The following is a 13917-nucleotide window of genomic DNA, read 5'->3' on the forward strand; positions in this document are numbered from 1 at the left end:
ACCACTTTAGCTAATGGAGCCTCCCACTGTTGCCACGCCACTGGAGCACAATTTCTGTTCTTATCCTGAAGCAAAGTTCTTAATCTGAGGTACTATTTCTGCGTTAGCGGTCTGTAACCTGAAGCGTATGTAACCTGAAACGTATGTAACCTGAGGTACCACTGTACGTGTACTGAATGCTTGTGCTAACCTGTGGTGGCATCAGCTGAGACAGGTCCAAGACGCTGGGGCCCAGAGATTCCATAGAGGAAGAATCTGTATCTTTGGGAAGGAACCAAATTAGGAACAGTGGCCTCGCGGGAATGTTGGTCTACGGTCAGGGCTTGGTCATTGCCCTCGGAGTCCTTGTACTGGACAAAGAAGGAGTCAAAGCTGCCAGTCGGGACACTCCATGTGAGACGGACAGAGTTGCTGGTGGCATCTGAGACTAAGAGGTCACCAAGGACAGGTTCCGGCTCGGGCTCAGGTACAGGCTCTTCGTCCCGTGATGCTGTTATGGGGAAGCAAGACGAAATATAATAAAAGGCAGCAGCAGCAGCCCTCAATAGGCCTAGAGACTCACACATAATGTTTCTAAGCCTGCACTCTCATTCCTGCTTTCCTGGTCATGGCGGGAAAAGCAGCTGAATATATAGGACTGCGCTATAAAATGCACCTTGAATGTCAGCCCTTGTTCTGGGTGTTTATTTTCGTTTCGCCTGTTGAAAAGACCACAGGAGTGCTTATGTGCATAGGTGGCACCCATCCTTTCATATAATCCAAGGTCACTGGTTTTTAAAAGAGCACTTTCAGCACACAAAACTTTTGCAGGGTTTTGGAGAAGGTGAAAGCATGTTACAGCACAATCCTAAATGAGTCTTACTCAAAATTCAAGGGGGCTTACACCCAGATAAGTGGGGTAACAGCCACCCTTGTCCTCTGATTGTCTAGATGCAAAGGCAGATTGAATTCTGTGTACAGTTGCATCCTGGGTGAAGCAAAAATGAAACACTACACCCTGGAAAAGGAAATGGGTTAGAGTGGGGGAAAGACGCCACTTCCTGCAAACACAATACTATAGTTCATGGCAGGCCTTCTGCTGACCTGTGGTGACATCTGCTGTGGCTGGGCCGAGACGTTTGCGACCGGAAATGCCGTAGAGATTGAACCTGTATTTGCGGGAAGGAGCCAGGCTAGGGATGGTGACTTCGCGGGAGTCCCCCTCCATGGGCAGCACTTGGGGTCTGCCCTCAGCATCCTTGTACTGGACCAGGAAGGAATCAAATCTCCCAGAGGGCACACTCCAGGAGAGGCGGACAAAACTGCTGGTGATATCTGAGGCAGAGAGTTCTCCCAGGCCGGGTGGAGCTGTCACTTCTCTCTCAGGCTTCTTTTCTGGGGCTGGGACTTTGCCTACAGAGCAAAGAAGCAAAGGATATTTTTTTAAGGGAGTGCTGGGACTGAGCTAAGGATGGATCTGCCAGTATCGATTTTTTTGAGTTTCTCATTTTCCCAGGTTTCAGTTCAGTTCTCCTTTTCTACATCAACTTGCAAAAAATATATATTAGTATTTTTGTGCATTTCCCCCCTAATATTCACATTGTTGCATGCAATTTTGCACAAGACATACATCAGAGACATTTTGGTAGCAAAAGACTAACAAGTCTAATAAATTATTATTATTATTATTATTATTATTATTATTATTATTATTATTATTATTACTACTACTACTACTACTTTTAAAGCAATCTCCTTGTTATGTACTGAAGTTCTCACCCTGGGCCAGCAGGGGGATACTGTACATAGTTATGCAAATAAGGGATTGAAAGTGACGTTCAGTGATTGGACAGTTTTAGAAAATTGTTACAGTTACATTGTACTGGAGCTCTATATAAGCAGGGTGACTAAACCCTTCAGTTCAGTTCTGTCCTGGCCTGTGAATAAACAAGAGCTGCTTGAAGAATCGCTGTGTCATCTGATATGTTCACCCACAACTTAACACTCCTCAAAGTGATTTCCATATAAGAAAATTAAAAACAGTTAAATGCACAAATACAGCAAATAAATTTAAAACAAGACAAAAACCCTAACAGGACTTGTGGTATAGACCAGGCATGTCCAACAGGTAGATCGTGATCTACTGGTAGATCACTGGACCTCTGCAGTAGATCACTAGTAGATCATTGGCTCCCCCCAAAGAAGCTGAACAACTGTGGCTCCCCTAAAAAAAGCTCAACATTTTACCTCCTGCCTGGAAAAAACTCAACAACTTTGACCCGAACCCCAAAAAAGGGGGTAGATCACTGCTAGTTTTTAACTCTGTGAGTATATTGCAGTCTCTTGGGAGTTGGCCACCTCTGGTATAGACGATTTATCCATCTAGGAAAGGCTGTCAGAACAAAGATGTCTTCAGTTGTTTATGGAAAATGTTGATGGGGCACCTGTCGTATCTCAACAGTAATGCTATTCCACTGAAAAAGTGCTGCTGCACTAGAAGCCCTGCTCCGAGTTACTGAGTTCTTGTTGTGATAAATTGCAAGCAATATCCCCTTGAATCATAGAATCATAGAGTTGGAGGGGACCACTAGGATCATCTAGTCCAACTCCCTACAATGCAGAAATCTTTTGCCCAATGTGGGGCTCAGACCCACGACCCTGAGATTAAGCGTCTCGTGGTCTACCAACTGAGCTATCCCACAGGGCTAAATCAATGCATTTTATATGTTATTCCCATCTTTGTTCACACTTGGCCTAGTATACATTTTTTTTGGGACATATGATTCGGAGAACCGCGTCACAAAATTCAGAGAAGTGCATATTTTGAAAGATAGTCGTGCTTCAGTTTGTATATATAAGTCAGAATAAGTTGCGTAAAATGTGACGTGAACCTTATTTCTCTCTCCTCCCCCCCCCCATCCATGTTCTGAGCTGTGCTATTTTTTATAATGGTTTATACATTATGTATTTGTGGATATTTATTTTGTGTGTTAATAGAAGTGTAGCAAATAAGACCAAAAGGAGGATGAGCAGAGCTATGCTGAAAGATAACCAGTGCAGTAAAGTTTGTTAGGGCGGGATTAGGAAGAACTAGGCCAGAGCTGTAGAGAATGATTAAAGCAAAATTTTGTGAAGTTTGCCAACTTATTCAAGAAGAAACAACTCTGGAAAGTTGTACATGATAGGAACATTATTTTATCTCCTCAGCAAATTTTCCTTATGCTTGGCAGAAGAATCCAATGATATAAGAAAGCAGAACCTCATACCCCAAACCCCATCCTTTCACATGAATCAGACCCTCCAAGTGTCCCTATTTTCCAGGGACAGTCCTGGAGCTACAAAAGCTGTCCTGGTTTCTGATTTCATCCCGAAATGTACCGCTTTCCCTTAGTATGTGCCTAATTTCATCAGAATAATGTTGGAGGGTATGGTAGAATGACCCTATTTTCATTGGAAATGTTGGAGGGTATGGCGTTATCTGCCCCCCCCCCCGAGCCATCTGAAGGCAGCTCTCCATACAGAAGTTTGTTGAATGTTTAATTATGTTTTTATATACCATATTTTTTGCTCTATAAGACGCACCAGAACGCACCAGACCACAAGACACACCTAGTTTTTGGAGGAGGAAAACAAGACAAAAATATTCTGAATCTCAGAAGCCAGAACAGCAAGAGGGATCGCTGCGCAGTGAAACCAGCAATCCCTCTTGCTGTTCTGGCTTCTGGGATAGCTGTGCAGCCTGCATTCACTCCATAACATGCACACACATTTCCCATTACTTTTTAGGAGGGAAAAAGTGAGTCTTATAGAGCAAAGAATATGGTATGTTGGAAGCCGCCTGGTGTGACTGGGGCAACCCAGTTAGATGAGTGGGGTATAAATAGTAAAATTGTTGTTATGGAATAGGACACCCCTATTTTCATTGGGAAAATGTTGGAGGGCATGATGAATTTTGTGAGGAGGAAACTGTCTTTAGAGTTTGGATATAAACAGAAAGTTGGAGAGCTGAGCTCAGATGATGATGATGAAAATTTATTATTTATATGCCGCTCATCCGACTGAGTTGCCCCAGCCACTTTGGGGTGGCTTCCAACAAATTAAAAATATTAAGCACAGTAAAAAACCGAACATTAAAAACTTCCCTATACAGGGCTGCCTTCAGATGGCTTCTAAAAGTCAGATAGTATTTCCTTGACATCTGACACTCCCAGGGCCACAAATGTTGGATTCAGACCACAGGCCTGGCCTGAAAGGGGTTTCTGTTGCCTCAGTGTAATAACTTTGAGTCATAAAAATTCCATTCCTGCCTTTTGGTCAGAGCTTCTTCACAGATACAGCTGTATTCTGCTGCCCACACCCTTGGGCCTAGAAGAGGTACTTTGTCCTCAGCTTACTTTTTCTTTGGCCAAACCATTTTGCCAACTCATCAGCGCCATGTTTACTTGGGAGTAAATCCCATGGAACTCAGTAGGGTTTACTATAGATTAGGCATACATGGGACATGGACAATTTCTCTCTGATTCCTCCCTCCTCCTGGATATATTTTTTTTTAAAGCAACACCATGATGGGATAGTTTTTAAACCTTTGGGCCTGCTTTCAAGTAAAACATCTCTGGGCTTTTACAAGACATTTCTATCTGGAAAAGGAAACAAAGAAATCTAAATGCAACTAAAGTCTCCCTGTGCATTCCAGGTTCAAAACTGACCAGAACGGCACAGTTTGACTTTGTGTTTTTAACATGCCTGGCTTCTATCACTGTCCTTTTGCGGGAGGCGTACGATTAACACAGCACCTATTGACTAAAATAAGCTGTTGAGGGAAATGATCCGCCCACCCTGTAAAAATGTGTACTGCTTTTATAAGACTGAGCGGCAACAGAGGAAGCCATTTTGATGGTGGCAGCCATTTTGAATTTCCTGAAATCCAGTAAGCACTCCAGAGCAGGGAATGAAATGGAAATGAAATGGCTTTCTCTCTCTCTCTCAACGGTTGGATATTCCAGGAGGAAGTGTTTCCTTCCACAGGGCAGATTTGAACAGTCGCATTTGCTACCACAGGGTGTAGCAGTGGCAGCCAACCTGGACGGCTTTAAAGAGGGGATTAGACAGTTTCATGGAAAACAAAAATATCAGGACCTATTTGTAATATTGGCTATATGCTGTCTCTAAAATCAAAAGTGGTACATCTCTGAATCCATAGGTGCCAACCCCCTGGGTGCCTGAGCACCCACAAAATTCCTCATGAATTTGGCTGGGCACCCACAAATTTCAGTGCCAGGGCCATGCATGCTGCACAGCACCCATGGCCTAATCCAGCAGACAGACTCTTACATTCTTAATCCTGTGCTCAATACCACATATTAGGTGTCTGTGTTTCTGCAGAATTACGGACCTGGATAAAGTTAGGAAGGCCTGGAAATTACATGAGCATTTCAAAAGCAGCAGAGATTCCAGCAGATTAGGCTGCCTTGAATTAATGTTTGCACGTTTTACAAATCTGAGACAGGATGGAATTCAGGCCCCGAATATTACTTCTGAAAATTTAGAAATGTTCATGCTTTCTTTTTTTGACTTCTGACCGTGAAGATCGGTTTATAAAACTGAAGTATTGTCAATTACTTTGTAGATAATAATATGCCAATTCAAATGCACTTTTAAAAGAAAGAAAAACAGATGGATCCAACGGTCTGCATAACTGGGAGCGTTGGAATACGTAATTTGTGGAAGAGAGAAATTTCAGCGCAACAATTTATAATGTAATCATCATCAATCTGATGCAACAATATTGGCAAGGCATGGTTATAATTGTTGGAAAATCTGCCTCATTTGTTTCTGCACAGAAATAACATTATCTCTGGTGAGTATCTGGCTTTGACTTTTCTTTTTTTAAAAGTATATAAGCAAATGGGACCTGCAATGAAATGTGGTGTGGAGTGTCCCGGCATGGATTATTCTGCAAGGGGCATGGTTAGCTGGTCAGCCAGCCAGCCAGCCATCTACTCCCCTTCTGGAATAATCCATTCCCTTCTCTTTCCTACACACTTTTCTATTTAACCCCTGCCCAATAGTTAGCATTCTATGGATTGTATCCAACTAAATTCTACTTAGAGTAGACTCACTGATATCAATAAACCTAGATTAGTTATGTTTCTTAACTTCAATGGTTCTACTCTTGAGTATAATTAGCATTAGTACAACCAAAACTGTTCTCGTTGGGCTGTTTTGGAGTTCCTCCATATGTCCCCCTACACACTACTAACTTTTTGTGGGGTTACTTCTGCAAACCTTGCCACGTCCCTCTTTTGCATGGACGGCACTGTTTTGGCTGCAAAAGCAACGGCACTCATACCTGAAGGGAAGGGTATTGCTTATTTAATTTATAAATTTCACACCCTGGTGTTCCCCCTGAAGGAGTCCAGGATAGTGACGGCAACTTATTTTTGCAAGCCAATTTGATTTAGGATTTGCTCAGCATCCCCCCACCCCGACCCCAAACTCATTTCAACTCTAAAAATCAAGAAGCATGCCAACCAACATTCTGGAGAGACATCGCTCACCTGTAACCATCTCTGTGGAAACAGGGCCATGTCTCTTGCGGCCTACGAGTCCATAAAGGCTGAACTTGTACTTCCGGGAAGGCGCTAGGTCATAGATGGTGACTTCCTGCGATCCTCCATCCACGGGCAGACTCTTCGGCTTGCCCTCAGCATCTTTATACTGGATCAAAAAGGAGTCAAAGGTCCCCGTGGGGACATCCCAGGACAGGCGGGCAGAGTTCTCTTTGACGTCTGAGACGGAGAGCTGCCCCAAAGTGGGCTTCTCCAGGGCTGGTGCTGGTGCTGAAAAACGAACGAGAGGAGGAGAGGATGATGGCTGCCGAACACTTAAGAAGGAAAAAAGTAAGCGGGTGGGAGAAAATATAATTATCCTACTCCCCAAATATTTTTATTTTATTTTACCAAGCCTACCCAGAAGAAGTCTATTTTATTTCTTCAGTTTTTAATTCTTGCTGGGTTTTAATACTGTTTTGTGATCTATGTTCTTACACAACCAAGTCTAGTGCCACCTAATGACCAAACTGTATAATGACACTATCCATGAGCCCAGGGGACAGTGGACTGTGAGCAACTTGGCTACAGTCCAGTCCCTCCTCTGGACTGAATAAGTTTATTTCACGGTAGGTTATCAGTTGCATTCATTAATTCATTGATTTCCAGATTTCTATACCACTATATTTTCAGAAAACTACCCAAGTGGTGTCTATAGGAGCCAGCGATGGCCGCCAGCTTGAATGGCTTTAAAAGAGGATTAGACAAATTCATGGAGGCAAGGCAATAATAATAATGATAGTTATTATTATTTATACCCTGCCCATCTGGCTTGGTTTCCCCAGCCACTCTGGGAGGCTATCAACGGCTATCAACAGCTATTAGCCACGATGGATGTGTTCTGCCTCTCATTGCCTCTGAATGCCAGTTACTGGAAATCGAAGGTAGGCAGAGTGCTGTTGTGCTCATATCTCACTTGCAGGCTTCCCACAGGCATCCGGTTGGCCACTATGGGAAGAGGATGGATGCTGGACTTGATGGGCCTTTGGTCTGATTCAGCAGGCTCATCTTATGTTCTTCAGTACACAGATATAGAATGTACAACACAGATCATAACACAGCACCGAAGCATTAATAATGAGAACTGAAAACTGTAGAAATAAAGCAGATCAAGGCTGCATGGAAACAAGGGAGAAATGTGCTAGGAGGAAGGCACGCTTGGCAAATCCACACTGTGATCAGCTCCCACCCGGGAACCAATATCCCCACTGCAGAAGGATGTGTGGATCCAGAATTGGCCTCCACAGTCACTTATGGACTCTTTGTTAAAACCGTGTTTATGGAAGACAATCTTACTCGGCTACGAGTGATCGAAGAAGAAGAAGAAGTATTGAAAGCACATCATTTCCCCCCAAGAAGCCTGGGAAATATATAAGGCTGTTGGGAATTATAGCTCTGTGAGGGATATACTATAGTTCCCAGAATACTGGGGGTGTGGTATGTGCTTTAAAAGTAGGGTGTGTGTGCAGCCTAATTTGGGAAGGAGTTCTGAGGAAAGGGAGGTTAGCAATATAACACTGAAAGAACACAGGCACGTTGGGGCTTGATTCACTTTGATGGGAAGAGGATTCCAGGAAACTGGTGCCGCAATGCTAAAAGCAGGTACTCAAGTCACAGCACACCACTGCAAGGGTGTGTGCGGCACCATCCTTCATCACATGCAGGTGATCCCAGGGCAGTTTCCATCATATTAAAAAAATACAAAACCAAAATACAGTATATAAAACATAACTAATTACTGCAGCAGTATAGAGGCTAATCAACATGGCAACTCTCGCTAGGTAACCCTCTAGAATGGTTGTGGGGACTTCCTTCCCTTATGCCTTAGGATTCAGTGTTGCCCGACCCCCATCCCACACCCAGCGTACAGCTCATGATAAATAACCGCCAACATCTCAGAATCCTGCAAGGTGGAATGGAAAAAAAATGGTGTTTATCACACCAGAACAGAGAAGCGGGCTGCTGAACCCCAAAATATGTGTCTGGAAGAAATACGGGAGTTAGTGGGTTAGAAAACTTCCAGGTTTGTGTCAGAAATATAAGAGGTGTTATGAAGTCGTCTTTGTGCAGGTTCTGAAACAAAGTAAAGGAAGCCTAGAAAAAAGAAAGGTGATCAAATATAGCTGGGTAAATGAGGGTTGTGTCTCGTGCTTAGAGCATCTCTTCTAAATGGAGAAGGTCCTTGGTTCGCTCCCTTGCACGGCTGGGATCGCCCACTGAAACCCTGGCCAGCTCTTGCAAGTCAGTGTAGGCAATACTGAGCTACCATGATCTGACTCTGCATATGGCAGCGTCCTCAATTCGCGGAGCCCAGAGCGATGTACCTGTGGATGTCTTTGTAGTTAGAGGAGGATTGTAGCTCCCATCAGGTTTCTCCCCACTTAACTCCAGTTCATACTCCGTTCTGGGGGTCAAACCCATCACGGTGAGGCTTCTCTCTGTCCCCGGTACTCTGATTTCCCCTGGCGGGGCACTGGATTTGGGGTCCCTGTACTGAAGGGAAAAGCTGCGGAAGGAACTGGGTGGGGCCGACCAAGTCACACGGAGACTGTCTGGAGAGACGTCCGTCACAGTCAGGTCCCGCAGTGGCACTTCAGGGCTTTTTGTGGTGAGTCTAGGGAAAGTTTGGGTCTTGGCAGCTGAAGGAGATCCTGGAGCTGAAGAAAGAGAGATGTTGGGTGAGAAAATTGCAACCTCTTCTCCTCGTCCCTGGCTTTACTCCAACTAGCATACCTCCCCATTCCCTGGGCATAGAATAAGGAGTGAAAGGCATATTGACTACTGTAGTGTACTCAATGGCAGTGGGCTGCCCTTGAAGGCTATGTGATGGCTTTAGCTAGTAAAGAATGTGGCAGTCCATATACTTAGGGCATGGGTCACTGATAGCACATCTCAAGAGGGCTCCAAGCCCTGTGCTATTTATTTATTTTATTTAACAAAATGTATATACCGCTTTAGGTTTTTTTGTAGGGCTGTGCGTTTTTTGTTTTCTTTTTTTTTGCAATGAGTGAGAGTATTTACACTAAACTCACCCTCCACTTTCACCCTAGACCTAATTTGCCAAGAAAATTTGAATGAGGATAAATTTTATTAAGAATTACATGCCCAAACATAACTTTGTTTTAATTCTAATCAAGAATGCTGATTTTAGGGGAGAGCAGGGGCCAGTTCAATGGAGAAGTATGCTAGCCAAACCTGTATCAGAGCTGACCCTGTCAAGAAGAGAGGGTGAGAAAAGGGTTGTATCCCACAAAATCATCCCTTTAGCACAAGGACTTCCATCTGTGCAACGGGACTCCCTGTCCCTCCCCAGTGGGGGCAAATGAGGCAAATAAGTCCCGTTACATGGGCAGAAGTCGTTGTGGTACTGGATAGAATCACAATCATTTCCTCTATGGCCTCTTCACCCAGTCAGAGAGAGCACCTGCTTGAAAAACACACACACACACACCCCACTCAAATATCCCAATTAATTTCAAGGTGAGCACATAGAGATGCTGAGCAGTGGATGGTGGGAGCAGCAGCTACGTGAACTGGTTTGATGGGTGCGTGGTGGAAGCCAACATTGCTGCAAAAGAAAGTGTGTGATTGAGGGAGAAATCTTTCAGCCACACAGAAGCGACATGAAGGTGAGGGCTCGGGACGCCTCCTTCCTCCTTTGCCTGGAGGAAGAATAAAGCAGTTAAACACAAAGGTCTCCAGAGACACGCTTGACCAAGGTCAGCACGCGACTGTAGCTGGGAAAAGGGTGCGTAATGGAAGATAAATAAATAAATTGTGTGACAGAGAAGAAGTAGTGCCAAAACAACATTTCGCAGAAACATAGAATTCAGTGGAATTTCAAAATTCAAAAGGTGAAAAATTGTGAAGTTTTTTTTGGGGGGGGGGTGTCCCCTCTTTTATTTTAAAGAGAGAACTCTTTGGGTCTTCCTAATAAATGTTCAAGGAATAACCTTAAACTAAATACTTAAAACTAGATACAATAACCTGCCAGTGTGAGGTTGTGTTTAGAACACTGGTGATCTAGGGCTGGTTGCTATATTTCAGTCTAACCTACCAAGCAGGGTTATAGAGGATAAAAGGGAAGGTTTGGACAAAGCTGGTGTTTTAGACAGAAAAGCAGAATAAAAATGCAATGAAATACTTAAATCAAATCCTTCTCAGTCACCCTGTTTTCCTCTCCAAACATCATTTATATTTAGCATCATACTTGACGGGGATCATCATAAACATTTTTATCAAGAAGGCTATAAATACTCCTTTGTTTGCAAGCAAATTCATAGGACAGGGGGTTCCCTCAAGGCCTTGTTGGACTACAACTTGAATCATCCCGCTGGCCTGTGGCCATGCTGCTTGGGGCTCATGGGAGTTGGAGTCCAACCACAACTGTTTTTTGCTTGCTTGTTTGTTTTCTTTTTGGGTTTAGATTCCCTCCAAAGGCTATCGTAGTTTGGTTCACAGACATTCAGACGATCTTGTGGCAACACAGACAAGGAGCAAAGGCAAACACAGCGACTGTGAGAAGCAGTGTGTAGCACAAAAAAACAGACTGGACAAAATTCCGGGAGCTGCAAGTGATTGTGTTATTTGGCTTCAGGAAGAAGAAGATAATTAGCTGGTGGACACTGTGACATTGGCGTGAAGTACGATACGAGTGAGGAAGTCAAGAAAGCTGTTGATTAGGAAAAAGAGAAAACAATTAGCAGGCCGCTGTCTGAACGACTTTCTGGAGCAGGGGTGGGGAACCTCAGGCCTGTGAGCGGAATGCGGCCCTCTACCCTCCTCAATCCGGCCCTCAGAACTTTTCCAGGGCAACATTTTCCCCAGACCACAACCTTTGCAGGCACGCTCCACCCTCTCTTCAAGTCTTTTCAACTAGCTGGAAGAGGTCCTTGTAATACAATGCCTCTCGCTCGTTTGGTCTGAGAGTGGAGACTTTTAAAAAAAAGGTTCCCCACTCCTGTTCTGGAGAATGCGAAAGCAACACATGTCTGGACGGCACACAGATTCAGTTTGGTGGCAACACGGATGAGGCATGTGATTGTATGATTACAGGCAAGAAGGAGATAGCGAACCACCCTGGGAGACGGACGTCCTACCCATCCTGGTACCTGTGGCGGTTATAAAGGAGTATGACTTAGAGGAACGTCCTTTCAGCACCCCGTGGATTTCTACATGGTAGGTTGTGCCAGGATCCAATCCGGTGATAACTGCTCTGGAGGAATCTCCAGGCACCACCAGCTCCCCTACTTCTCCAGTCCCCGTATTGCGGTAGAGGATGACCACGTTGTCAGAGACCCCTCTCACGCTGTCCAGAGACACCTCAATGCTGCCCGAGGAGCTGCCTACTACCGCCGGCTTGGGATGGTCTGAGTGGGAGTAGCTGCCTCTCGCAGTTGGGGATTCTGTCTTCTGAAGCAGATCGTCAGTCTCTCTATCAAGCCGGTCCTTGAAACTCTCTATGACCTCCTCTGGCTTCCGGAGAATTAGATAGATGTATATGTCCCTGGCCACACTCTGTATGGTCCGGTTGCCATGGAGAGGGAAGTTTATGGCGCGGAGGTAGCTCTCCAAACGCTCGAGGAGGGTCCCGTTGTACGGGGAGAGCTTGGTCGAGATGTTCTCAGTCATTTTCTTCATGAAAAGCTCCTTAGCTTTGGCGACGTTGGAAGGGCTGCGGCCTGGCTGCGGCCTGTTGCCTGGCTGACCGGCTCCAGGCCCAGAGGAGGAAGAGTCAGGCCTTCGGTGGGAAGAAGAGGGGGGTGGTGTGGAGTACTGGCGGACTGGCTGGCTCGGAGCTGGCGCTGGTGGGATCAAAAATTGAGGCAGTTACAGCAAAAGAGGGGATGAAAGTGAGCTGTGGAGATGGGATGCATGGGAAGTGGTAAATCAATTGCAGAGGTAGATCCCCAATTGGTAAGAAAATCCCTGGTTTCCCACCCACCCACCCCTTCTGAAACAGCCTGCAATGGAGTTGGCACCCCACAGAAGAGACATGCGCGCTGCTGACCCCTTCTTGGGAACCTTCCTTCAAGCTCTCACATCAGCTGCAATAAAAGTGAGGCAGTTAGTTTGAGCTCTCCCCAGAAATCACCCTTGTAGCCCTTTCTGTCCGTTGGATCTTCAGAGACCTGTGAGCTGTAAAGAGAAGGGAAGAACAAGGGGCTATGGGAGAGAAAGGGACGCCATCTTCTGACCACTGCAGCTGTCGAAAGGAAATAATGAGAGGGTAATAATACTTGGATAGAAAAGACGTGGGGAAAAGATTATGGTGAAAGATGAGAGGCACAGAATGTGGGCAGTTTCATATTCATATTGCAGTTACCCTTCGGCACGCCGTTTCCTACTGGGATGCTGTCTCCAGGACACCCTCCACACCCCGATTACCCTTAAAGAGTCCACCTTCTCACTGCCGTCATTGCTCGCTGTGGCTGTCCTCCTTGCTCACTGTTCTTGCCACCTGCCTGCCTGTGAGGTTGAGACCCAATGAGCAAGCAGGCAGTGGCAGCCTTTGCCCCCCAGGGATGGCTGTTGGGACTGGTGCCCTTTGGGTCTAGTGGGGTGGAAGGCAGGGAAGCCCAACAGTAGGCGGAGCCATAGCCAATGACAGGCAAGAGCCAGAGCCAATGGCAGGTGAAGCCAACTAGTCCTAGTTTTGCCTTCCTGCTGAGCTGAGTTTTTCAAGGGGCATTGCTGGGCTTAAAGGAGAAGGAAGGGGACAACCAGGGCTTGCCCCCTGGACTGGTTTTAAGAAAGAAGGCAGGCAATTGGGCACTGGCTGAGGGCATAATGAGGTTAGTGGGGTGGTGCCTCAGTTGTCTTCCACTGCTGAGCCTCCTTTTCACCACCATTGTTGTCTAGGCTGGAGACAGATGAACATGCGGGCCTTGTCCATGTGGTGTTCTCCAATTGCTGCTGTCCTGCACTTTCTCCCCCCTAAAATGAGATTCCTCATGCTTTGAAAATCCAAATCGATCGCATAGGGAATCTCCAAATTTAGGGAGGAGAAAATGGGGGACAGCAGAAGTTGGAGGAGAACGACGTGGGGGATTCAAAGGAGACACAAGAGGTTCACAATCCACATTAAGCTAAGGTATGAGCAGGTCCCTAGTCCTAGCAAGGAGTTAGGAAGTAACAATGGAGAATCGCTGGGCCTAGCCATACATTTGTTGAGTTTTGTTGTGAACATTTCTTCCATTTCACCATGAGGTTTTAGTCCTTTATCAAAATTGGGAGAACTGTAGATTTCGAAAGATAGCTGAGTTTCAGTTCATGCACTTATTTCAGAAAGCTGAGAACGTCAGCTTCACATTTTAATGCAAACCTGCCT

The 13917-nt window shown here is 45.4% G+C and overlaps 1 protein-coding gene across 16 annotated transcripts in view; it reads right to left on the minus strand.

Annotated features, from left to right (window-relative positions):
• Window positions 1-13917, minus strand: part of TNXB (tenascin XB) — a 119123-nt gene that overhangs the window by 54279 nt on the left and 50927 nt on the right. For 14 of the 16 annotated variants that reach the window (XM_081901274.1, XM_081901272.1, XM_081901273.1 and 11 more), the window contains exons 7-11: window positions 11699-12391; window positions 8912-9244; window positions 6537-6818; window positions 1084-1392; window positions 191-490 (exon numbers count right to left, since the gene is read on the minus strand). In XM_081901274.1, coding sequence (XP_081757400.1) covers window positions 191-490; window positions 1084-1392; window positions 6537-6818; window positions 8912-9244; window positions 11699-12391 — 1917 coding nt within the window. The remainder of the gene's footprint in view (window positions 1-190; window positions 491-1083; window positions 1393-6536; window positions 6819-8911; window positions 9245-11698; window positions 12392-13917) is intronic. The other 2 variants (XM_081901278.1, XM_081901266.1) reach the window with 2 other exon arrangements.

The sequence above is a fragment of the Podarcis melisellensis genome (assembly GCF_964234715.1).
Source record: "Podarcis melisellensis genome assembly, chromosome: 2".
NCBI classification, from domain to species: domain Eukaryota; kingdom Metazoa; phylum Chordata; class Lepidosauria; order Squamata; family Lacertidae; genus Podarcis; species Podarcis melisellensis.